At 35.7% G+C, this 26907-nt stretch overlaps 1 protein-coding gene across 3 annotated transcripts in view; it reads right to left on the reverse strand.

Annotated features, from left to right (window-relative positions):
- Window positions 1–388: 388 nt before the first annotated feature.
- Window positions 389–26907, reverse strand: part of DNAJC10 (DnaJ heat shock protein family (Hsp40) member C10) — a 49102-nt gene continuing 22583 nt past the window's right edge. For 2 of the 3 annotated variants that reach the window (XM_023730505.1, XM_023730506.1), the window contains 13 exons: window positions 25140–25229; window positions 24308–24421; window positions 22623–22737; window positions 18628–18755; window positions 18223–18339; window positions 14047–14148; window positions 12739–12894; window positions 11673–11806; window positions 10679–10732; window positions 10273–10420; window positions 6430–6549; window positions 2415–2519; window positions 389–1203 (listed from right to left, as the gene is read on the reverse strand). In XM_023730505.1, coding sequence (XP_023586273.1) covers window positions 1192–1203; window positions 2415–2519; window positions 6430–6549; window positions 10273–10420; window positions 10679–10732; window positions 11673–11806; window positions 12739–12894; window positions 14047–14148; window positions 18223–18339; window positions 18628–18755; window positions 22623–22737; window positions 24308–24421; window positions 25140–25229 — 1395 coding nt within the window. In that variant the 3' untranslated portion in view covers window positions 389–1191. Of the gene's footprint in view, window positions 1204–2414; window positions 2520–6429; window positions 6550–10272; window positions 10421–10678; window positions 10733–11421; window positions 11554–11672; window positions 11807–12738; window positions 12895–14046; window positions 14149–18222; window positions 18340–18627; window positions 18756–22622; window positions 22738–24307; window positions 24422–25139; window positions 25230–26907 lie in introns of those variants that run through there. The other variant, XR_002823953.1, reaches the window with a different exon arrangement.

Here is a 26907-nt window from a genome sequence, read left to right on the forward strand (position 1 = left end):
AGAGTAGAACTGCCCCATGAGGTTTCCAAGGAGCAGCTGATGGATTTGAACTGCCGTTTTGGTTAGCAGCTGTAGCTCTTAACCACTGTACCACCAGGGCTTCGTATTTATTGTTATAGAATCCAGGAAAAAAAAAAAAAACCCAAGCCATCGTATTTTCAATTGCCTCATATGCATGCGAAAGCTGGATAATGAATAAGGAAGACCGAAGAAGAACTGATGCCTTTGAATTACAGTGTTAGCAAGACTTCATCTCATGTACTTTGGACATGTTATCAGGAGGGACCAGTCCCTGGAGGACATCATGCTTAGTAAAGTGAGGGTCAGTGAAAAAAAGGAAGACCCTCAATGAGATGGACTGACACCGTGGCTGCAACCATGGGCTCAACATAGCAACGACTGTGAGGATGGTGCAGAACTGGGCAGTTTTCCCTTCTGTTGTAGGCAGGGTCGCTATGAGTCAGAACTGACTCAAAGGCACCTAACAACAATAGCCATTTATAGGATTTGTTTACTTACTGTAGCAAAAAAAAGTTCTCAATTGTGAAAAATTTAAAGCAATTCTTCAACATTTAAAAAGAAAGAAAACGAAGAATCTTTTCACTATAATATGAAAATAGGGTATCTGTTTATTTTTCCACATCGTATGTTTTTCAAATGAAATATATGGCCAGAGATAAAATTTTTAGAAAACCAGGTAACTGAAGACCAAGTTGTACCTTTTAAGGACGCATAAAACTTTATGTGAAAAAGTCCACTTTGTACATCTTAGACATGTATGTAGATACAGCAGGGCAGGCTCATGTTCAACTCAGCCACCTTAAAAATCATTTCCAGGAGTCAGAAATCGATGGCCCAGGGAATGAATTTGGTCTATGGACTATTTTTGTATCGCCTCAAGCTAAGAATGATTTTTACATTTTTAAAATGGGTTATTTAAAAAATAAACACACACGAAAAACCCACCTAAGAAAAATATGTGACTGAGACTGTATATGGTCTGCAAAGCCTAAAATAGTTATGATCTGGCTCTTTACAGAAAAAGTTTGCAGACCCCTGATTTATACCAATGTTGTACAGAAGTCAGGCAGTGCAATTATGAGTCTCAGATAATGTTCATTCCCACCATGAATAAACAAGGTGCCTTCTGATGTCATTTGTCAAAATTTCTTTTTCTTTCAAGTTTCTTCATCAAAGTTCATCCTATAATAATAATGTAAAAGGTGGTCAAGAGAGAAAAGAATAAGCATGAGTTTATAATGTTAAAAACAAGGAAAGAGAATAAAAACTAATTGACATGTTACCTTTTCAAAAATACATAGTATTATTATTTAACAGATCAATATATGACATACACCTTGCCTTACTATAATAATAGGGAAAAAAAGAATATCTCAAAAATAGTTTTTACCTGCCCACAGCAGATACCAACATCTATAGTTTTATATACTTTCAAAGTTATATTTGACATGCTCTTTAACTTAATTCTAGTTATAAAATTCTGGTTTATAATTAATAATGTATTCTATTTCAAATGTTTAACTTAAGATAAAAGTCACAAATTCTAGAATAATCTTAAGAAAACTAACATAACCAAAACATTAGAAAACATATTTTTCTTTACTGAAACCAAGAAAATTCACATTCATACCTATCTCTTTGATTTAGGTAAAATATAATTCTCAAAGCAGGCTGTAAGGCTATATATATCCGGTTCTGCAGTATAAATGAATTACAGCAGAACCTATATTCTACTATGGTTCTACAAAGCAGATTTCCTCTAGATCTTTATAGGGGCTGGGCTGTTCTTTTGTCCTTTTGCCTACAGGGGAAGAATCTCAGATACCTCATACGTGATTGTTTTAAATTCCATTTAGAAAGCACTCCAACATTCATGGACACTTTGGTCTGTTTCTAAGTATGCCCTAGAATGACAATGTTTTAAATGAGAAAAAAAATGAACTGCCTGTCTTAAGGGAACAGGAGGAGAGAGGTTGCACTGCTTCTTGACAGATTAAAAATTCAAAGGCAGACCAAGGTGAATATGGGGTCTAATACATCCTGCCTATACCAAGAAAAAATAATATTTGTTATCCAAATGTGTTATGAGGCTACAGTATGTTTACTTCTAACAATTCAATGCTTTATTTACATTTAATTAAAATTTAAATAATCTATGGCCATAGTCACTATTTTGTTTTTTTAAAAAATTTTATGGTTTTACTTGTCCAAATTTCTAAGCATTTCAGTGCCTAAAAGTCACATTTTGCATGTCATATTTTCCAAAGTAGAAATTTCCAAGTATTTTTATTATTTTTGAAGCTTCATTTCACCTGCTTATTGACACACATAATGAGTAACAAGAATGAAATTTAATAACTTTTACTAAAGTCATCTGTAAGCTTAGTCCTTACCTTATTTCTCTTTCCTTGATTTTGCAGCATTTCCAGTTTTTTATATATCAAGGCAGCAATCTCTTTTGCATCTCTAACATCTATTTGCTCTCCCCAAGTATTTCTCTAAAATGAAAAACACTCTTCTTATAATCTTTTCAGTTTCCATCTAAGAAACTAGATTAAATATGCCATAAATAGTCCTTTTTTTTTTTTTTACAAAAATTTAAGTGTCTGAAACTCAAATTTCTTCAAAGAAATAATGCTGCATAAGCACAGTTTACCCGTGATGTACCTGAAATGAATACTAATAACAGTGTTACGGGAACATGTAAAATAATTCCTTGAGAAAACACACTTCTAACTCAGAATACCTCAGGACATCTAATTTAAGAAAAGATGTGCCCGGAGGACTGAAGTGACTTTAATCTAACACAGTCATTGGCAGTGACAAAACGCTGACCGACTACAGTAATGGAAAGTGATGTTTATCTCCTGGTTCTCACTTGCCCACAGCATGAACGGGCTGAAAAGCAGGCAAGGGCACAGATTAACATATCCAGACTTCTTATTTTGAATCTGGAGCCACCTATTTCCTCATGCCTGGTATGAACCCTGACCCCAGATTATATGCTAAGATTTTATTTGTGTTAAATATCAGTATGGCTTGTGTTTCTGACTTGCAGCAGCCTGTTTATTTCAATCATTATTCCGCATTTGTCTTCCCGTCTGGTCTGGACCTCTGGATGCCACTCCCGATCTTTCAGTTTGGACGGGGACATTTTGGGTCCTAACCCTGTCCTCTGGATTCCTCAGGACATATGGTGTCATCTTTTCAAGTGAACACCCCCTCCCCCTGCTCCCAATGGGCTGGTTAATTCTGTGACCACTCATTATAATGACACTTCCTAACATCATTCTACCTGAAAAAGACCCTGTATTTACACCACTCATTTCTCAGTTGTTCTGAGAATTGGGAAGTAGAGCTGTTGATTCCAAAGCAATGAAGACTCAAGCTCTGGTATGAAGTTCTTTTATCTCCACTGGGTTCTATTTCAGACTGTTCTTGAGATAGCTGTTTTTTTTAAAGAGATAGTCTCTTGACAAATCACAAAACTTCCCCTGAAAAATCTAGATGCCTATACCTAGATGACCACCTAATTTCTTTATTTAGCTCTATTTCAAACTGTATTATATGTAGTTACCAATAAATAATATCAGATTTTAACCTCATATTCTTTCTCAAAATGTATATATTAACATATTTGAAATTATTTAGAATATTTTACCAGGAAACATGAGTATATTACAAATACTTGTTTAGTTTATCACAGCTCTATTGTTGAAAATATCTTAGATTTTTACTTAGGAAGACTGCAAAGGTCATGAGTACTTTCAGTTAGTAATTACACTGGCTGAAAGACATGCTTTTGTATCAATGATCACAGAGATTATCATACGAATTTCTTTATGACCTATTGGTAGACGTATAGTGTTCTTACTGGAGGAAAAAAAAAAAAAAGAATACTGTCAGTGGCCCTAAAAAGTACCTGACTGAACCAAGGAACCCTAACTTTTATTCTCTGATTTAAACTGTTAATAAATATTCTTCAATATAAATGCTCAGGTACTAAGACTCAAGAGTACAAATGCTAACTAAATTTGTAGTGTACAAACAATACTCATGTTAATAACGACAGGTCCTTGAAAATTCACCTCCAGAGTAAGGTAGCTAAGTAGGCATCAACAGGTTACTTTCTTCCTTCTGAGCACTATACTTGACTATATTGTGAAGAGTAAGGGAAGGGTAATCCATCCTTATAGGCATAAGGTTCACTTTTCTCAGGCAAACGTTGCTGAGCTTAAGAGTAATGGCTTATACGCTCATCAGTGTACCTTCTGCAAGTTATTCAACAAATACTGGGTTGCTCTGAGTAAAAACATACTGTAGGTTATATTTTGCTTATCTCTGATTTCTCCTTGTTAGGTGCCGTCAGTTGGTTCCTACTCAGAGCCACCCTATGTACAACAGAACGAAATACATGAACGATTTCTCCTTAGGGGGGAATATTATATATAGATTAGAGAAAGGATTAAGATAATTAAATATGATTAAATAAACTAAACTATTAAAAAATTAGATAAATTATTAATTAGATTGTTCATCTAAGCCAGAAATAGCTAGTAGGTAAATACGGCCCACAGACAAATTCTGCTTGACTCACAGTGTTTTAAAACATTGGATTAGTTGCCAACATTTAAAAATGAGATTTCATAACAAAGTCTAACATTCCGGCTTCTCTGGAAACATGGGAAGAACTTGTGACAAGGGCCTGCATCTCCCGCAGGATCTGAGGGGGTGGCATGTTCTCCAGATGACCACATCTGCCACTCCATATTATACCAGGCAAGGGGCAATCACTTGTGTGGCTTTTTTCCCTCCTATAGGCACGTGAATTTGTGATCCCAGCTCTCTTTCTCTCAAGTGAAGAACTGTCATCTTATTCTTGGACGATGGCTCATTTATAAAAGAAAAAAAATCTCCTTTTAAGGCTGTGGCTCTTAATAACAAGAGGAAAATACAATTATTTCCATTACTCTCATCCTCGACATTTCGAAATCATCCACAGACACTGGAGTCACAAAGACACCAAGGAAGAATGCCACCACAGCACCTGAGTAAAGGAGGAAGGATGAGTACAGATGCTGGTAGTTTATAAACAGTGATGGGCGCAGGTGGGAGTAAGGGGAAGGAGTTGAGGTAGTTTGGTTTTAAGCTTCTTGATTTTCTTGGTAAGTCAGAGGAGTTAATCAGTTATGAGGGGTGCTGATATGAAGCTCAAACTGCCCCCCCGCCCCCCACCATGCATAGACAGCGACATACATGGACGGGTCCCTTCTGCCCCCCATAAGAACATAAAACGAAATCACAGAAATACAAACCTGCCAATCAGGTATTTTAAACAATTATTTACTTAGTATCTTCATGGAATGCTAGAATTGGAGAGTTCTTAAAGATGATATAAACCAAACTCTTTGCTTCATAAGTTAGTGAACTAAAGTCCAGAGAGAGTGGTTTCTGCGAAATCACACAACAGGGGCTTAACGCCAGGTCTCTTAGTCTATTGCAGTTTTCATTATACCATGGTGCTGTTTTAAGACTGAAGGTATTTACAAGTGGAAAACCTGAAGCTCTAAATGGCAATATGCTAATCATTATACAATAAACTATATTACTCACATTCTAAGGAGATGAGATTCACACGTGTATGTGTGTATATAAATAAATTCTCATCTCATTTTTTAGTTTTCCATTTTATCAGAAAGTAGGGAACTACAATTGATTAGAGACGGAATTTTGGATGGTGAGGAAAACACCTTTCACCAAAATAAGTTTTACTTGGGAGGAGGCTCAGAGAGCAGAGAACAGGAAGTTCTGGGAGAGGAAGTAACCAGATGTATAAGAAGAAACAATTCTTTCTCATAGATATTTAAAAATCTGAACCACCACTGTGTCAAAAAGTCAGTCAACCAAGCAATCCGATGTTTTTTCCTGGGATTCAAAGTAGTAGTAAATTGTTTTTCCTTGTCTTTCTCTCTCTGCCTTTTTCTTTTTTGAGGGGGAGTGGTGTATAGGCTATTTAAAAAGTATCGTAATATTCTCTTAAATGTTTTGTTCTTCATGGAGAAAATATTATAAAAGTAATACATGTTAATTCTGTAACAAGTAGGAAATACAAAACTTTAGAGAAAATAAATTACCCTGAATGCCACCAACCATAGAAAACCACTATTACTATTTTGATGTATCTTTTTCTAGTATTCTTCCTACTCAAGAGGATAAAAATTTTAAGACATAAGAGATCATATCAACTATGAGATGAAAAAACCTTTTAAGATCACTTGATATATATGTAAATAAGTAGAAGCTTATTTCATTAATATGCAATGAAACAAAAAAAAAACCAAAGGGAGAAGAAATTAGAAAAAGGCAAATCTCCTTTTGAAGGGAATACAGAAGAAAGCCTGTACGTACCTTTGCTCTTTCATAGGGATAAAATTTAACAGTCGGATAGGCTCTGATACCAGCTCTCTGGCATGTTTGAGCATAAGCCTGACAGTCTACTTTTCCAGCTTTCACTTTTCCTTTAATCATCTGAAAACAGAAAACACATAGTTTGCCATTTCCTCTTCGGCATAAATTATTTTGGCAACCACAAAGCTAATATGATACTAAAAATTTCAAATCTTTATAAATCTAAGGATTAGATGTTTTAAAAACTTAAATTTTAATTCTTATTCAAACAAGATAGTTTTCCAAGTATTTCCGGGTTCCTTAAGCCTGCTACTCACTCACCCAGCACCACCTCTTCAAAAAGCAGATAAAATCTCCTTTGCCTCATCAAGAAAATTGAGAAGCTTCATGTTGAAGTACTTCAACTTCCTCCTGCTACCTACACCTTTGGCCATCACACCCACAAACGTCTGTCTGTGTTTTCATTCTTCCTCCTTTCTCTGGCCTCACTTGCTGAGGTAGCATTCTTTGTCTTGAGGAAGGCTGAATCCTTGACCTACCTTTGGTGGTCCTTCCCTGTCAGATCTCTTGCTCTCTCTTCAGCTTATATACATATGATCAAAAAGAGAATCCTTCCCTAACTGGTTCCTCTAGCTAGTGCCCGGTTGTTCCTCCATCCCTTCCCTCCTTTTTTTTTCTGAGCAGCAGTCTCTTCTTTTCCACTTTCTCATCATCTACTCATTTATCAGCACATTGCAGTCTGGCTTTTGTTCTTACTGTACTAAGGTCACCAATGAACTCCACTTGGCCAAACTGCACAGACACTTCCCAGTCTTCTTAATGGGCACCTGACACTGTGACCACTCTTTGTTTTCTTTCTTAGCATTTATGTCACTACTCTCTTTGTTTTCTTTCTTAGCATTTATGTCACTACTCTCTCCTGGCTTTCCTGCCCCTTTGGCTGTTCTTATTTTCCATCATGGGATCCCTCTTTCTCCTTTATCTGTCCTTCAAATTATAATATCCACTCAGAGTTCACGATCTTCTCACTGTGAACATTCTCCCAGGGAGATTTCCTGTAACTATATACTTATGACCCCTAACCTCTTCCCTCAGTTTCAGAGTCAACTATGTACTGGCCTCTGTTAGCTGGATGCCTCTAAGCACCTCAAACATAACATGTCTAAAACGAAGCCTTTCCACATAATCTGCTCATCCTCATGTCCTATGATTCACTCTGTTCAGCCAGAAACTACGGTCATCCTAGTTTCTTCTCTCTCCCACATCTACCAAAATCAATCAAGCACTTAATTTTATTTATTCTTAAATCTCTCTTGTATTTGTCCCCTTCTTTTTTTATCACCACTGCCCTAATTCTGGTTCAGGCTATCATCTCTCACTTTAGGGAAATTAAAGTATCTTTGCTGCCTCGAGTTTTGTCCCCAAGGCAGACGAACTTGTGCTAGGGCACGAGCAAAGCAGCATTCTCAAGCATGCATGTGTACATGCACAGACATATACATTTACACCGAAGGTCAGCAAATCCGTAAATGTTATTTTAATAAGTTTTTATGTCATTTCCAAAATGTTTATTTTATATATTATTTGTATTGTCGGTTACTTATAGGAAGGCACCATGCTGTTTTTGGTGCTCCAAATACCTTTCTCTGGCCTGTTAGCCTCATTCAGTCCATTCAGTGTGATCTTTCTAAAATGGAAAATGGATCCTACCATACGCAGTCATTCTCCTACAGCGCTAGTGATGAGCAGGTTTCAGCAGAACTTCCAGACTAAGACAAACTAAAAAGAAAAGCCTGGTGATCTACTTCCAAAAACCTGCCAATGAAAACCCTATGGATCACAACAGTTCGAATCCATTGTGCGTGAGGTTGCCATAAGCTGCGGACCAACTCGACAGCAGCTAACAACAACGCTTATACAGAATACACTCTGAAGTGTATGAAATCACTGAGGGAGAGTCTGCAGTGTGAATAGTGTAGAGGAAAAGGACTGAACCTTTTCCTCCTTGTCTAGCTACTGAGCCTCAGCTTTTGCTATTCCCCTTCTGTACTTACACTCTGGTAAAACTGGACTGAGAGTAGAGATCCTGACCATGCCTTGCCCTCTCATATCTCTGCTCCTTTGCAAATACTGTCTTCTCTGCTTGGCATGTTCTCCAGTCAACCCTTTCAACTGCTAAACTCCTAGTCATATTGTAATTCTCGTCTCAAATACTAACTTTTCTGTGGAGTCTTTGCTTCCTCCTGGCATGGTTTTGACATTCTTTTTCCCATGCTCCTCCTTCTAATTTCACTATAGACAATTCAGCAATTGTCTCATTGCACTGTATATATTTTCATTTTTATCTTCCCATTAGATTAAATCTCTCGAAGATATGGAACTTTTGTCTTTTTCTCTTTGCAGCCTCAGTACCTCGCATAATGTCTCTCACTTGTTGCTTATGATATATTTAATGAATGATCTTTCTAATGTTTAATAATTTTTTTAAATATTCAAGATATAGCTGCACTACAAAATCTATAACCAAGCTAAGTTTTCAATACCGGAGGGATGAAGGAGTAAAATATTTTGTTAGAATTATTGGAGAAAAGGGAAGTATAAGAGAAAAAGAAGATATAATAAGTAGAAAGAATGAATAACCTCTTAAGTGAAGAACCAGTCAATAACGAAAATAATCTTTTATAGCTTATGGGAGCTTTGAATACCTTTAGTAAAAAATTCCTGTAGCTTGGGATACTCAGCTTTTGTTCTGGCATAGTGGAACTGGTGCTGAGTTGCTCACTCTAATGATTGTTTTGTACAGCAAAGAGTTCCTTGAGCATGTAGGCGAGGAAGCTATTGATCTGGATTAGGTCATTAACAGAACTGCTGTGACAGAAAAGAAATACCCAAAACTCTGTATTCACCTTAATTTTACAAGCATTTACTGAGTTAGTCACTGGGACTACAAAGATAGGTAAGACATTGACCTTGCCCTCAAGAAGCTCAGAGTCTTGTGGAAGAGACAGCTATGTAAATAAATGCATTGTGCAAGTGTTACGAATGGCCACAAGAAATTAAGGTGGCACTGATTAACTGAGAAGAGCAGAGAACACAGAAGTTCAATCTGAGTGGGTTTTGTAGAATGAGGAGAAGAAAATTCGGATGATCAAGATAAGGAAAGGGCATTTGAGAGAGAGGGAGCAGCATGTACTTAGCTTAGGAGTGAACCAGAGTGTCGTGTTCACAGAACATGGTGCAGTGGCAGGTGATAAAGCTGAAGAGGTAGGAAGGGTCAGATCAGAGATCTGACGTCAGTGACCTATGTCCAGAAACTTGGTTAATAGGACGTCTGAGAAAGCAATATTTTAGAAAGATCACCAGGGCAGCACTAAAGAAGGTAGGCTGCAACGTGAGACTAATTAAAAGGCAAATATGGTAAGCCTAGGTGAGAGATGATGAAGGTTTCAGCACAGAGACTAACAGTGGAAACAGAAGAGGACAGATCTGTAAGACATTATTTAGGAGCTAGAACTGACAGGATCCTAGTGATTGCCTGGAGGGCAGTGGAGAATTGGTGGGAGGGGAAGGAAATAGGGGACACGAGGGAAGAGTGAGGTTTCTAACTTTTATGGCTAGGCAGATGAAGTCATCAACCAAGGCAGAGAAGGTGATATCTAAAAGCTTTAATAAAGAAGAAAGAAATCTACTGCAAATATTATAGTCATAGGAATGGAATATAGTTTTTTAAAATTCAGAGGAAACTTTTAAGAAAAAAAATTAAGAATTATATGTACAATGGTTTATGTAATTATTAAAAGATGCATGTAATGTAACTTTTTTAAGTCGACAGACAAGACTTACCCTAGCCAAGAGTTCAAACTCTGGAGCAAAATTTTGGCAAGGTCCACACCATGGAGCATAGAAATCAACGACCCAGTGATTTTTCCCTTGTAAAACTTTTTCACTGAAAGTCTGAGGTGTTAGATCTATGGAGACTTGAGGTAAAAATCTGTGAAAAGGGATCAAAATTATTTTCCATTATAAACAAAGCAAGCAAGCATCTAAAATGTAATATTGCAAGGTTTTCTAAGTTAAAAATAACCTCAAAGAATGGAAAGCACAGCTGTGTCTTGGTAAATTATAATTCTTTATTTCACTAAGTATATTAAAATGTTACAATCTTTAACAACAGTATATTTATAGACATAAGAGAAAGGTAAATGGCTTTGAATCTATTTATACAATGATACATATTTTAATTACTCACCCTAGACCCCAGCTTCTTAAAGAATATGCATCCCTATTCCAACCATTGTAGCTACTGCAAGAAGAAAATACGTAAGTTGTAAACAGAATATTTTCTATCACTGGATATATACAAAAAACAATCTTAGTGTAGAAATTTTATAAATAAGTTTAATTGATTGACTTCATCTAGCACGTCTCTTCTCAGATAGATCCCGCTACAACTAATGTTTACACGGCTTCTCAAATACATTTTTATTTAGTCTTGATGTCTTTTTGAGCTCTAGACTTGCCCACTAGACATCTTACAGATCCATGAGAACCGCAAAACTTAAATGTCTGTCTGAGGCTTTAGGTTTTGAACTTTTACTCAAGCTATTAATGTCTCAAATTCCTACCCATTTTTAAAACCTGTGTCAAGATGCCTCGTAAATGCAGCATTTCATGATATCCTAAAATAGCTGCGATTCCTTTCCTCTTTGAAATCCATGGCTCATTTTTACTTCTTTAATAACTTTACTCATATTCTGCCTTGGATGTGAGTTTTCTACCTGAAATACCATATGGTGTTGTGGAAAGAGCATGGGCACTGAGAAAGACCTGGGTTCAAACCCTAGTTTCAAACCTTATTAGCTGTGTGACTGGGAAAGTTGTCTAATGTCTCAGAATCAGAGTTTACTTATCTGTAAATAAAGGTAATACTTTCTACCTCACAAGATACTTGTGTGAACTAGTGGAAATACTGTAAAGTATCTAGTACAGCACCTGAAATCAAGTAGAAACTTAATAAATGTCAGCTTTTCCTCTCCTCTAGACTGTAAGCATCATGAAGAGTGGGAGTGTTCAATTCTTTCTTTTGATCTTCTGAGCAGCTCAATAAACACTCTGTCTTAAACACTGCAGATCCCGAATAAATATTTCTTGGGTTACTTTTAATTGGTTAGTATTACTTTTAACTTTTAATTGTATAAATAAATTAGTACGGTAAACGTCTTCAAATTTGAGAGAATACTTACTGATATTCATAAGCTTTATTTGATTTTTGGGGAAAAAATCTTATCTCAGGGTATTGTTGAACATTTTCTTGGGCACAAAAAGAATGATACTGTTGGCAGTCTACACTGCCGACATTGATCAGTCCAGTTAACGACTATAAAAGAGAAAAAAAGAGATAACTACATGAAAGTGATTAGAATAAAATTACCTCCATAATTATTTTATATATGTTTACAATAAGAGAAATTGCTACTGTGAAATAGTTATATATCTATCAGTGGTTTTAACCAAACAAAAATGGTTAAGGGTTTATCACGTAATATACCAATTACAGTAGTGAACTGGAAATATAATTTTGTAGTCAAGAACTTAATATAATTAAACAATTGACTTCATCTATTACATGGGAAAATTAAATATTTCTAAAATTGAAAGTGTTACAAATGAAGAACTAATGTCTTTGCAATGATGTTTCAAAAGAGTTACATTTTACAATGCAGACAAACATTGTAGGTGTACTGACTCATACAGGAATAAAAAAAAATACTGAAAAGAAGACAAAAATGTATTATCTTAAATGTTAAGATACTGGCAATCACTTTAACTCTGAAGTTTATTTTTTTATCTTAGAAATATGAAATATTAATTGCATTTTCCATTCTAATATTGTTTCTAATCTTTCATTATTTATAACATTGTGTCTATATGTAGAAAATTTTCTAAATCCATATATTTTAATGATCAAGGCTATTTTTTCCTTACTTTTAAGTCCCACAATACTGTGAAGAAATTCTATCATTAAGCTCTAAAAAGAAAGGGACAGAAGAAATTTAAACAGAAAATAAAGGGGAACTTTGGGTTAATGTTAGCAACAATTTGGTCAAAAGCATACCAGGTGACACAGGAAAAAACAGGCAAATCACTCTACCATTCACGTAGCAACAGGGCCATAGAGAGTTGGAATTAAGTGTAATGATCAAAACTGTTATAAACGATAATCTACTTGTGGGTTCATTCATCTTAGTTTCAAAATAATAAATAAATCTTAGCAAGTATTAAGATTTAAAATAAACTATTTTACTATACCCGGGCCATTCTTTTCCATTCTGGCATTAAGATTTGACATGGATGACACCATGGAGAATAGAAATCGACCATCCAGACTTCGTCATGTTTTCTTTGCTTAACTAGTTCGTTGAAAGTGGAGGGTGTAAGGGAGACCACTGAAGGATTCGTAAGATCCTAAAGAGAATATGGTTTCCATTATAACAAATGTAAAAAAGACTCATTTATACATTTTTGGTAAATTACTGGTATACATCATTTAGAAAAGTTCTTGTTTTGGAGAAATCAAAAGATACTTAAAAATTTTTAAAGAAAATCTATGGTGAATCTTAAAAAGTGAGAAACAAGCCCCTAATGTATTTTTTAAGTGTGGATTTTGCCCAGTAATTTTCTTAAATAAAGCTATATTTTTCTCTTATCTCTTTGTATCACTAAAATCATCTTCGGCAGGGAAAAAAAGGCAACTTTATTTAATGTTGTAAGTAGATGAAGCAAAAAGTCAAAGAGTTGCCTAGATGTCTACACAGGCCATATACTCCTGTTCTGGAACCAAGAGTGATTGGTTTGGAAATGACCCCTTAATTACTAAAGGAAAACTTAGCATTCTATTTTTCTGGTAATTTGTCTGGCAGTACGGCACTACCTCCCTACAGATATCTGCTCCAAATGCTGGCTTAACAAAGCTTCAGTCTATTATGACCAGGTAATATTAACCAAGATGTTAACTTCACCAGGAAAGCTATCAAAACCAAACCAAAACACAACACCGTAAAATGGTCATTAAATGGATGATAATAAGCCAGAATTCTCACTTCTTTCACTCAAGAGTATTAGCAAGAAAAAATGGAGATACCAAAGACATAGGGCCATCTGTTAATAAGGCAGCAGGTTAAGCATTAAGCTGTGTCAGCTTGAAGAGGCCCACCACTGGCGTGGCAACTGCCATTACCCATGCATTTCTGGGATAATACTGGGCTCACTCTTACGTCATCTATTCATGGCCTGGAAGAAAATTCTGTGGTGGTTCCATCAGAGAAAACAGGGCAAGGGAAGAAAAGCTGTATAGTTTCATATAATCAATAAATGGTTGTGTCCACTATGTACACGGCACTATCCAAAAAAAGGTAACAAATCAGAGCCCTTATTATCAGTTTACAATCAAATACATAATAAGAGTAAAACATCAAAAAATAACAAAATTCATTTTCTTTTAGAAAATAATGTTTTGACATAAAAAGAATAAACCCAGTTATCAAACATTATTAAGCAGTCACATAAAGTATACACATACATACAGGATTTATAGCCACAGACTATAATTTAAAATACCTCTATGAACTCCAAGATCTGTTCAGCAGAATGATGTCCTTCATATTCATGAATGTTGGACTGGTTAAATACCACTGTTGTTGGATAAGCCTTAATGTTATACTGTTAAGAATGAGAATACAAATTAAACATAAAGATTTCCTATATTTTACCTTAATTGTTTCGAATTTATAACCAGCTTGCCTTTATTTAAATGCCTAAAAAAACAAAACAAAACAAAACAAAAACAAAACACCTAAAAACCAAAAACTCACTGCTAATTTGCTGCTGGGGGACTGAAAAATCTTAGCCCAGCCAAATTTAGTGAAGGAAAGGGATTCATGATTGTACTGATGAATAAATGACCTTCATTTATGGTTACTCCATTAGCCATGAAATCCACAGGCATCAAACACTCAGAAGTTTGCGTGCTTGGTCCCTTTTTACTCTTCTGAACAAGGTGGTAAGAGGTTATGGAAAGCAGGTGTTATCTCTAGATTCTTTTTTTGGAAACCATAATAGATATTGTAATTCTTCTAGAAGCAGAAGAAAATTTTGGAAATGAAGGAGGAAGAAAAATAAATTAGTAACGGGTACACTACTATATTCTAAGTCAAAGAATGTGGTCACTTTTTATTCTAGGAATCACGATAGCCTTTATGGTACAAAACCAAAAAAACCAAACCCGTTGCTGTGGAATTGATTCTCACTGATAGCGACCCTACAGGACAGAATAGAACCACCTCATAGTTTCCAAGGAGCAGCTGGTGGATTTGAACTGCCGACCTTTAGGTTAGCAGCTGAGCTCTTAACCACTGCACCACCAGGGCTCCTCTATGGTCCAAAATGTTATAATTTCCTTCCCAGAATCAATATGGGCACCAGCCCAGGAAGCATCTTCTTCAAGCTTTTATTTTTATTTATTTTAAAAAGTTATAAAGGATCCCTCCCTACCTGTGCATTAAGGAGCCCTGGTGGAGTAGTGGTTAAGCACTTGGCTGCTAACCGAAAGGTAGGTGGTTTGAACCCACCAGCTGCTCCATGGGAGAAAGATGTGGCAGTCTGTTTCCATAAAGCTTACAGCCATGGAAACCCTATGGGGCAGTTCTATTCTGTCCTACAGGGTCACTATGAGTCAGAATCAACTTGATGGCAATGGGTTTGGTTTATCTGTGGAGTAAGAAGCCCTGGTAGTGCAACAGTTAAGCACTTAGCTGCTAACTGAAAGGTTGGTGGTTTGAACCTACCAGTGGCTCTGTGAAAGAAAAGACATAGTGATCTGCTCCCAGCCTAGGAAACCCTAAGGGGCAGTTCTACTCTGTCCTATAGAGTTGCTGAGTTGGCATTGACTTGATGGCAAGCAATATCTGTGAATTTGCTGTATTCTTAAAGTTGGTAAGCATACATTAGCAAATGGAATCCTTGACTAAGATTTAGAAATTGGAATCTTTGACTAAGATTTAGAATAGACACTGGAAACGCTTATCCAATTTTTGAAAAATGAGCTCAAATTCAAATAATTCAGATTAACAAAACAACAATTATAGCTAAATTTTAACAAGTGCTTACTATATGTTGAGCACTATTTTAAGCATTCAACATGTAGCTTCTCATGTGTTCTTCACAATGATTTATCTGATAGCTAAAATTACTAAACTCAGGCTTTGAGAGGCTAAGTGACTTGCTCTACCAATTAATCTGGTGAATCTGGCCTCTAATCCAGGTGAATTTGATACCAGTTTTAATACTGTTAAAACACTTTACTGAATTATGTATATGATATTTAATGAGTTGAGAGAAAAGTAGAAAACTGGAGGAATTCACATTAAGATAATTATTGTTCATCATATTAATGTTATATTTTTGTTTGGCATTTCTTTTCAAAGTAACATGTAAGACACTCACAACCAAAGTCCTGATTTATATTTTTAATGAAATTTCAAATGTACTGAAAAGGAGAAAGAAAAAATCTAACAAATACCTATATACCCCTCCCCTTTGACAAAGATGAACTTTTCCCCATACTGGCAGATTGCTGAAATTCTCTTAGCACCACTTCCGTGGTCCTAGTCCCCTCCTGCCCCTATACTAGGGGCAACTCCAAAACCGAAAACCAAACCCACTGCCGTGGAGTTGATTCCAACTCATAGCTACCCTATAGGAGAGAAAAGAACTGCCCCATAGGGTTTCCAAGGAGCGGCTGCTGGATTTGAACTGCCAACCTTTTGGTTAGCAGCTGAGCTCTTAACCACTGCACCACCAAGGGTCCAAAGGCCATTAGCATCCTGAAATGAGTGTACATACAATCTACTGATGTTTTTATACTTTGGTGACACGTGTATGTATTCCTAAGCAGTAAACTGTTATGTTTTGAGTATTTAAAAACTTTCTGTAATTTTATCATACTCTGTATACTATTACGCAACCTGCATTTTTCATTTTACACTGTACTTCTGAGATTCAGCAATGCTGGTAAGGATGAATCTAGTTTTAAATGCTCTCTAATATTCCACAGTGTGACTGGATCATTTATCCATATACTTGCTATTGTCACAATCCTCTTTTATGAAATGTCTATAACCTTTCCCATTTTTTTCTACTGAATTTAAAAAAAACTGACTTGTAGTCTTTAAATATTCTTTCTTTGGCAATAGTTCTAAAATTAAATGTAGTAAAATTCATCAGTTTTTATCCTTAGAGTTTGTACTTTTGTGTATCTGAAGTATGAAATTATTTCCCACATAGATGCCATACAGATTTTCCCTACAATTACTTCTCATACATTTTTAAAACACATTGCTTTCTTTTTCTTTTTTCCCCTTTTCTCTCCTTCCCTTCTATCTCCCTAACTTTTTAAAAAAATTTAGGTTTTAATAACAATATTTAAAACATACACAGAAGTAGACAGCAATAAACTCTAATGTACTGATCACCTACAATAATCATTAACTCATAGCTACTCTTAACTATACCCTCTACTCCTACCCCAAGAGTATTTTAAAGCAAATTCCAGATGATCATTTCATCTATTTCAGTATATCTCTCTAAAATATAAGGCTTTCCCCTTAGTAAAACCACAATATCATCTTTCCACCTAAAAAAGTAACAATATCTTAAATTCCTCAGATACCCTTTCATTGTTCAAATTTCCCCAATCACCTCATGTGTTTGTTTTTTCTTTTTTGCAGTTGGTTGGTTTGAACTGCATCCAAACTATCTCTACACATTGCATTTGATTGACATGCCTTTTAAGTCTCTTTCAATCTCTTTCCCTCCACTTTCAGTTTATTTGTTGACTAAACTGGATCAAGGAGTCCCTGGGTGGTGCAAATGGTTATGTGCTCGACTACTAGCTGAAAAGTTGGTTGTTCAAATCCACTCAGAGGTACCCTGGAAAACAGGCCTGGAGATTTGCTTCCGATAAGGTCATAGCCTTGAAAATCCTATGAAGCAGCTCTACCCTGCACAGATGAGGTTGCCATGAGTTGGAATCAGCTCAACGGCAACTGACAACAAACTGGGTCGTCTGTTCTGTAGAGCTCTCGACAAGCTGGGATTTGCAGATTCAAGCCTGTGGTGTCACTGGATATGTTCCTCTGTCCCTTGAATTTCCTACACGCTGGTAGATTTGGAGGGCTGGTCTGATTTAGGTTTTTTTTTTCCTCCAAAAATATTTCGCAGGTGTTATTATATACTTTCATCATAAGGTATATAATTTCCAGTTTGTCCTGGAACTTGAGAGTAAATACTTATTAACCTAAGAAAATATTTTCTTGTGAAAATTTTTCAAAAAGCTCAATAAGTGATTTAATTTCCTTCTATTAACTATACTTAGAAGACAAGTATGAAGAAACCCAAAGAATAAGAACCACAGACCACCAAAAGGTAATATTAAGTTAGACATATAAAGATCTTAAATGATTAGGATATCATGTAAACATTTTATCAAGCCAACTGTTTTCCTGATTTTGATAAATAAGACCATATCTACATTCAGTAACATATGATCTATTCATGTTTTAATCTGATCATAATTTTGTATCATTTTGTTGAAGTTATATTCCAATAATTTGTTAGTACATTAAATGGAAGATGTACATTTGAAAGTTATTTTACTGTTTTATATTAAAATAGATTGCCAAAAGACCCATATTAAATTAAAAAAAATTAGAATAAATGTTTACACTTGTGCCTTACCATGTTACAGAGTCCCTCATGAACTGTACAATCTAGTGTACCAAATTTAAGCTGACCATAAAGATGCTTTGAAGCTTTTCGTAACTCTGGCAATAAAGCTCGACATGGTGGACACCACTACAAGAGAAGAAGAAAAAAAAACCTTCATAAGTATTGAGCCAAATGAAATAAAAAATATCATTTCTTCAACAAGCACTACCCTAAGTAAGATGAACTATACTTAGCTGCAAATTTGTTGGGGCAAGTACATCAGTGCTCATTTAGAAGCAGTATGTGACACTGGCCAACAATGAATGATAACAGTTATAATATTAACAGTTCAAGATTATCTAGAAAATGTCTTTGTTGCTATGACAAGAAAAAATCCAACAATAATGAAATCTGACAGATACAAAAACAACTTACAGGGGCAAAAAAATCAACAAGCCATGGTTCTTTTTCACTGGAAGGAAAATTTTGAGGTCCAAGTGTGGTAACATGAGAATTAACACTTTCTTTGGCAAATGCAAGTATATCATATAGAATCTTCTTTCCTTTGAGATGGAATAAGAGAAAAATTAAAATTCACATTCTGCCTTTTTTATCTGTAGAAACATTTCAAAGTTTTACACCCAAATTACTAGAGAAAGTTGAGGTTTTAGTTATTTGCTATTCTATATACAGGTTTGTTGTCAAGAGTGCTCTTACCTAGCCAATGTTTGTTTCTTAGAGAACCAATTAAAATGTCAAGACCTCTTTGTTCCTTCATCCTCAGAGGCTGAATAATCACTTCCTTCAAGTGTTCTTATAGTTCTTTATGCTTACCTCAGCTATTACTATGGCCTGACTCCCAAAATCTGTATCTTCAGTTTAGACCTCTCTTAGGAATTCAAAACCCCTATCACCAACTGCCCAGGGGAAAAATTTACCTGGATGTTATGTAAGCATTTCAGATACAATACATTCAAGTTGAAGCAAATTGATTTTCCCCCAAAATTGCTCCTTTTTTCATCTTCTCTATCTTGCCAACGGCGTAATCATCCACTGGGTGGCCACATAACATACCCCAGAGTTATCCTTGACTTATTTCTCTATAAATTCCATCCACACTGTCTCTTACCATCTCCAAAGTCATTGCTGTTGCCTGAGTTGAGCCTGGCCTATTGCAATAACCAACCTGGTCTTTCTGCTTCCAGTATTCCTTAACTAATCCATTTTCTACATTGCCACCACAGTCAATTTACAAAAACCTTAATCTGATTGTGTTGTCCTGTTGCTTAAAGGGCTCTGATGATTTGCCACTGTCTAAAGAATATACTCCTTGGCTTGGAAAATAAAAGTTTTCTCAACCAGAGCCAAGTCCACTTTCCCATGTGCCCTTTGATTTATCCACTCAATACTCAAAGTCAAGAACTTGCTTTCTCCTTACTCTTTAGGTGCTATTTCTTAAAACTGCTTGACAAATTCCTCTATCTCTGACCATCCCTTAAAGGGTTCTGATTTTGATTCTCTCTAGCCACTCTACAACAATCTCATCCTTTTCCAAGGCTTTAATTACCATCAATATGCTGATTATTTAAATCTATGTTTTTCAATCCAAATTCCTCTTCCAAGGCCAGGTCTATACTTAACTGTCAACTGGGTGTCTGTACTCCAAATCAGCTCCTTCCTCAGTGTTCTCTTTCTCATGGAATGGTATATTCATTCAATTGCCAACTCACCAAGGCAGAAACATGGGTGTCATCCTTGACTTCCTCATCTCATTCCCCCATGTCTAAACAATCACTAGGTTATAATTTTGTGTTCTTGGTATTTTAAGTCTGTCTACTTCTCTTCATCCACATTACCATTATTTAGTTATGGCAGCCATTTTGTCTTACATAACGGCATCAGGCTTCTAACTGCTCTCCCTTCCTCCAATCTTGCTTCCGTCCATTCTATGCAGCCAGTCACCTTTCTAAAATATAAAACTAGTTAAATCATGTCTCTGTTTAACATCCATGAATGCCTCTGCTTTGCCGTCAGGATGAAGTCTGAATTCATTTAACTGGCAGATGAAACACATCCATAATTTGGACCTCTGCTGCCCTTTCCAGCCTCAGGTCTCATTCCTTCCCTAACAGTCAACATTTCGGCTATCCTGAAATTCTTACTTTTCAAAGAACAAATAAGGCTCTCTTATCTCTGGGGTCATTAATACAGTTGCTAATCCTGTGCTTGGAATGTTTTTGCCTCCTCTTCATTTGGGTAAGCATTATTCCTACTTCAGTTCTCAGCTAAAGATTTCTTTCTCTAGGGCCTTCTCTGACCCCAGAAGATTAGGTTAGGCGTTCTTCCTAAGTACCACTCATGTTTATCCCTTGTAGTAGTCAGTCTCCAAGATAGCCCCTAATGATCCCTACCTTGTGTACTCACACCCTTGTATAGTCCCCTTCCATGTTGTACCAGGGTTGGTGTGTGTGACGGAATATGGCAGAAGCGATGGTTTGTCTTGTCTAAAATCAGGTTATAAAAGACATCATAGCTTCTGTTTTCGTCTCTGAGGAAAGCCACCTGCCATGTCACAGCAGCCCTAGAGAGAGGTCTTGTGGCGAGGAACTGAGGCCTCTGGCCAACCGCCAGTGAGGAAATGAGGCTTCCTGCTACATGAGGCACCCTGCTTGGCACTACAGTGAGCCTGGAATGAGATTCTCCAGCCTCAGTCAGATGGCTACAGCCCTGACCTATCTTAACTATAACCTTGTGAAAAACTGAGTCAGAACTACCCAGCTAAGCTACTCCCAGAATCCTGACCCCAAAAACTGTGTGAGTTAATGTTTGTTGTTTTAAGCCACTAAGTTTTGGAGTGATTTATTACTCTGCCATTTAAAAAAAAAACAAAAAAACCCAAATCCATTACCATTGAGTCAATTCCGACTCATAGCGACCCTATAGGACAGGGTAGAACTGCCCCATAGAATTTCTAACGAGTGCCTAGAGGATTTGAACTGCTGACCTTTTGGTTAGCAGCCATAGCACTTAACTACTATGCCAATGGGCAAATTAAAAAAACGTTTAGAGTTGGGAATATTTAGTTATCTCTTACTCAGATATATATATAACTAAATATTCCCAACTCTAAACATTTTTTTAATTTGCCCGTTTACTTGTCTGTTTTCACTATTAGTCCATAATGTTAAGGTAGAGATTACATACAGTTCACTATTTTTTCTACTCTCTAGTATTGTAGCTAGCATAGGTAGATGCTTGATAACCTATTTAAACCTAACGAAAAAACATGTGTTATAAAGTTAGTGATGGCACACAAAAGGAAGTGCTTGGGGAAAAAGTGACATGAGGATCGTGTTCTAGGGCAATAACTCTGCAAATAAAACAAAGGATTAATTGTAAAGAGGAAAGACTAGAGGATGGGCAATCCTATAGGAGAATGTTATAATAGTTGAAGGGGATGATGGACCTAAACTAAGGCAGCAAACAAGAGGGAAATCTCAGAAATATTTCAGAGGTAAAAAAGAACAGAATCCCATTACTGAAATCAGGTCACTTCAAGCACTTTGAGAAGGTGGTACAGTCTTCTGGCTATAAGCCTAGGCTTTGGATTCAGAATCTACCTTGACCAGTTACTAGCTGTCTAACTTGGCGCACGGGGCAAGTTATCTAACATTTCTGGGACTCATTTTTATCCCTCACTGGGTTACTGGTTGTTACAAAGATAAAAATGGATCACGTATGGAAAGCATTAGGAAAGTGTCTGACTTACAGAAAGCATTGAAAAAACCTTTCTCAGAAGGTTTACCCTTCTGAGAAAGCTTCATTTTTTTTTTCCCCCCACTTATTTGCTTTGGGAATTTGAGCATTCTATGCTCAATTCAAATGTCACCTCCTGACCTATACTATGCAGAAGTCTCTTTATTTGATTTTATTCTAATTTATACATATTGGCCATTACAGTATTGTTCAAATCTTCTTAAAGATCTTCCTCACATACTACACTATATTCTAGACTTCTTGAGAACAGAGACCATACCTTACAACATTCTGGAGGAAAAATCCAGAGGAACATCTGAAAATTGTCTATAATGGATGAGACGCTACACTTAGCATCTCACAGAACGGAAACTGCAGGTGTTGCTTACTTTGGCTAATAAGAAGCACCCCAGCTTACTCGCTAGCCTGACATGTCCGGAGAGTTTTACTGAAACATTGATTCAAATATTGGGTAGAGAAAAAAATTATTTTAAAATGAAGAATAAAGACTATAGCTGTATGTAATTCAAAATATCCTTCTCCACAAGAAACATATTTACAATAAATGAGAGCAAAGTTATTTACAAAACATGTACTCACACAAAAGACAAAAAGAAGAATTAGAAAATTACTCTATGAAAACAAAGATAATTTTTTATCATTTTTCCTCTTACCATGATGGATTTCATATTCTTTGGTTCCTTGTCCTTTAAATACTGCTAGACATGACTGGAAGACATAGAGATTACTACAGATGTCTGGTGCAGACAAGCAGTCAAACCTGCCAATCTAAAGTAGAAGATGATGATTATGGTACTATCTGACATAAACATAACATCTTATCCATGCAATTTTTAAATACTCATAAAGATAATTAAAAAATGACATTGTTCAACACAGTTCTAAACAGAAATTAAGGGGCCATGAAAGTAAGAGATGGAAACAATTCATTTACATTTAATATCAAAACTCAATTTAGTTTAAAAGAAAAAAAAAAAAAAGCCTCCTACAGAGTTTAAAACCTGAGAAGAGATTTCCAAAAAAAGTATGACGTTGCTTAAGAACTCTACCCTTCAAAATATAGGGAATATTTACATAATCTTGGGTTGAGGAAGGATTACTTACTAAGTACAAAACCAGGAGCAGAAATAATGAAGAAAAAAGTTGACAAATTTAGCTACAGTGCGGAAGAAAATAGCATAAATAAAATTAAAAGGCAAATTATAAACTAAGAAAAAAACATTTGCAGCATTTAAGACAAAGGACCCATTAATAAAAAGGGATGGATAAACATCCCATCAGGAAAAAGAAAATGGGTCTGGGACATAAAGACAAAATAAACTAGAAAATAAATATGATGGGTTAATCATAAAATATCACTAGAAAGCAAATAAATGAAAGTGAATATTATTAATATATCACGTTTGGCCTATCAGGTGAGCGTGGTCACCAGGTGTGGAGAAACGACCACTCACATACTGTCAGTGAGAACTGTAAGTTGGTATAAACTTTCTGGAGGACTCTGATAATGAGGATGAAAAACCTTTAAGAAAATATATGAGCTTTGAGTCAAAAATACCTCACAGTAAGGAAATAACCAGACAACTGTTGCACTGTTTGATATAAAAAATAATGTAAACAACTTAAAAGTCAAAAACCAATATGGTATAACCAGTCACATAGTGAAATACTACTTAGCCTTTAGGAATGATGATACACACAATTTATTTATCATCATGTGAAGAAGTTTATGACATTGTTGAATGAAAAAATTTACGAAACACTGCACAGTGAATCCACTTTGATTAAAAAGTATACATAATAATTTACATGTGTCTATTATAATATGTATGCACGTGCACAAATATACACATTCAGACATACTCACACATATACACACTCACAAAAGCTTTGAAAGATTATATAGTAAACTTTTAACAGGGTTATTGTCAGTAGTGGGAGTATGGGTGGTTCTTAGATACTTATTCGAACTCATTATTTTGCTTATTTACGTATTCTAATTTTTAAACAATGAGCAAACAGTACGTATATAGAAATAATAAGATTACGAAAACAAAAAATACTCTTTTATAGTATGTATTCTGGAAAAACTGCATGATACAAATTTATCACATGGCATCTACTCAAAAGAAAAGAAGTTAACCACTTTCAGGTACCAGGTCAGTTTTTAATGGAAAAGAGAAAACACAACACAAGAACAAAAACACTTAAGGGGCTTCTTAATCTAGAATTTCAAATAGTACTCTAGTGGCGTTACTTTTTGTTATTTAAAATTAAATTACATATATTAACAAGAAAGCACACAAGTCAAAGGCTAGGCAGAATACATTTTTCTTACTTGAATATGCTCATTTTTAAGTAGAGCTTTCAGTTTCTTCAACTCAGGATCATTTGAATTTTGATTTTTTCCAAAATGAAAAAATAAGAGCCACCTATGATGAGCCAAACGATCCTTAAAAGTGATACAAAGAAACGTCAAAGATGGGAAATTCTTAGAATTCTGATTCTTATTTGACTTCAAGTTAATTTTAACCATCCTACCCATTATTGCATAATATTGCCTAAAATTTAGACCAATTTATACTGTTACTTTGTAGTTTACTTGGAATAATGCTATGTAAATCAAGTATATAATATTACAGGAGAGTTAAGAGCTACTAAATTATAAAATCCTAAAGTGATAATTGTACGAAGAAAAATATGGTTTTAAAAAAATATACTTAATAGTGGAGTGGGGAAGTTAGTTTTTTTTAGGTTTTAATAAAAGATTTAGTAGGGACATAGACCTAAAAAGCTCTGGGACCAATAAGTAGAAAAAAATAATTGATTTCACCACAAATTGAATATTTCTAAAGCTGCTTCTCAATTCTCAGTGAACAATATAAACATTTCTGTAATAAGAGCATAATGCTCCAAATCCAAATCCAAAGTTGCTTTCTGATTAAAATCTTGCCTTTCTGATGCTGCCTTCCTGGGAAAAGGATTTTAGGCTTAATTATCAACATCTTCAATTCCAACAAATAGAGTTCAACCTAGAATATGTTATTCTTTGAAATGGCACTCTCAGTTCTGTCTTGTGATGAATAAAACAGCCGTTGGTTTTAAAATGTTAAGACTTGAAAATGTTACCAACATTTATTACTATTTAACATTATTAATCAAAACATTACCTCTAGTGTGTCTGCTGAAAGTAGTTCAAAATCTGGAAGATGATTCATTATTTCCAAATATATTTCTTTAGCATCCAATGAATTAAGAAACTAAAATAAGAGAATCATATATATAATCTTTTTGAATAAATATCCATTTATTGTATTTAGTATTTTTAATTTTTTTTTCTATTTCCATAGTAGAACTTTTAAGAAAACAATCACAGAAGTTAGTTTCTCAAGTTATTTATTCCAAATGTTGTCCTTCTCCCCTGAAAAAGCATGTCATATTTTCATCAATTATTACAAATATTGTATAACTAAACCATTTCTTAAAAAACGTGAGATATAAATTATAAAATAAATTCCACTGTTAGGGGTTTCTTTAACTGCAATTTTCTATTAACTGTGCAGTGTGTTCCATGAAAATCCTTATTAACAACCTTGAGAAAAGCATAAAATCCTGGTGTGACCTCTGAATCATCATCATCAGGAAAAAACTGGATTATCTTCAGTGTAATTTTAATGCTAACCATGTTTTACAGAATTCCAATGCTTTACAAATTCTTTAAGAATTTTTATGACACTAGATTATTTGATGACCTGACACCTCATGGGAAGTCCCTGGGTGATGCAAACAAATAACTCGCTCCGCTGCTAACTAAACATTGGAGGCTCCAGTTCACCCAGAGACACCTCAGAAGAAAGGACTGGCAATCTACTTAGAAAAATATGCCATTGAAAATCCTACGGAGGACAGTTCTACTGTGACGCATATAGGATCACCAAGAGTTGGTGCTGACTCTATGGCAACTGGTTTTAAGACACCTCTTACCTCAACGAATAATTAATACTTTGATAAGAACTTGTGAGGTGCCGTCGAGTTGTTTCTGACTCATAGCAACCCTGGGTACAACAGAACTAAATACTGCCCGGTCCTGTGTCATCCTCACAAACGTTGCTATGCTTCAGCTCATCCTTGCAACCACTGTGTCAATCCATCTTTTTAAGGATCTTCTTCACTGACCCTCTACTAAGCATGTGTCCTTCTCCAGGGACTGATCCCCCCTGATAACATATCCAAAGACCACGAGATAAAATCTCTCCATCCTCACTTCAAAGGACCATTCTGGCTGTACTTCTTCCAGGGCAGATTTGTTCGTTCTTCTGGCAGTCCATGGTATATTCAACGTTTTTTACCAACACTATAATTCACAGGTATCAATTCGTCTACTGTCTTCCTTACTCACTGTCCAGCTTTTGCATGCATATAAGGCGACTGAAAACACCATGGCTTGGGTCAGATGCACTTTACTCTTCAAAGTGACATTTTTGCTTTTTAACACTGTAAAGAGGTCTTTTGCAGTAGATTTGCCCAGTGCAATATGTTGTTTGATTTCTTGACTGCTGCTTCCAGGGGCACTGACTATGGATTCAAGTAAAATGAGTTTTAGTTTATTTTATTTAACTTTATTTTATATTTGTTTAGCGTGTCCTAGCTTCTGGTTTTGTTTTGATATTCCTAAATAGGCTGCTCGTGTGGGCTAGTTTGATTATTGGTGCCTTTGAAGCTCTAACATCCTGTCACCAGGTAGTTAGGTCTGTTACTAAGTATGTGTGCCCAGGAGTCCCTTAAATTTTCCTGTACGGATTCAGCTCTGGTGTCCAGGCAGTCAGTGTGTGGTGCAGGCTCTCACCTACAGTCTTAGAGAGACATTGGTGATTGGTGAAGGCACAGGTATCTGGCTGCAGTAGGGGGTCATGTGCTGAGCAAGGTAGGGAGCTGACG

This window comes from Trichechus manatus, unplaced genomic scaffold (assembly GCF_000243295.1).
Source record: "Trichechus manatus latirostris isolate Lorelei unplaced genomic scaffold, TriManLat1.0 scaffold00037, whole genome shotgun sequence".
NCBI classification, from domain to species: Eukaryota; Metazoa; Chordata; class Mammalia; order Sirenia; family Trichechidae; genus Trichechus; species Trichechus manatus.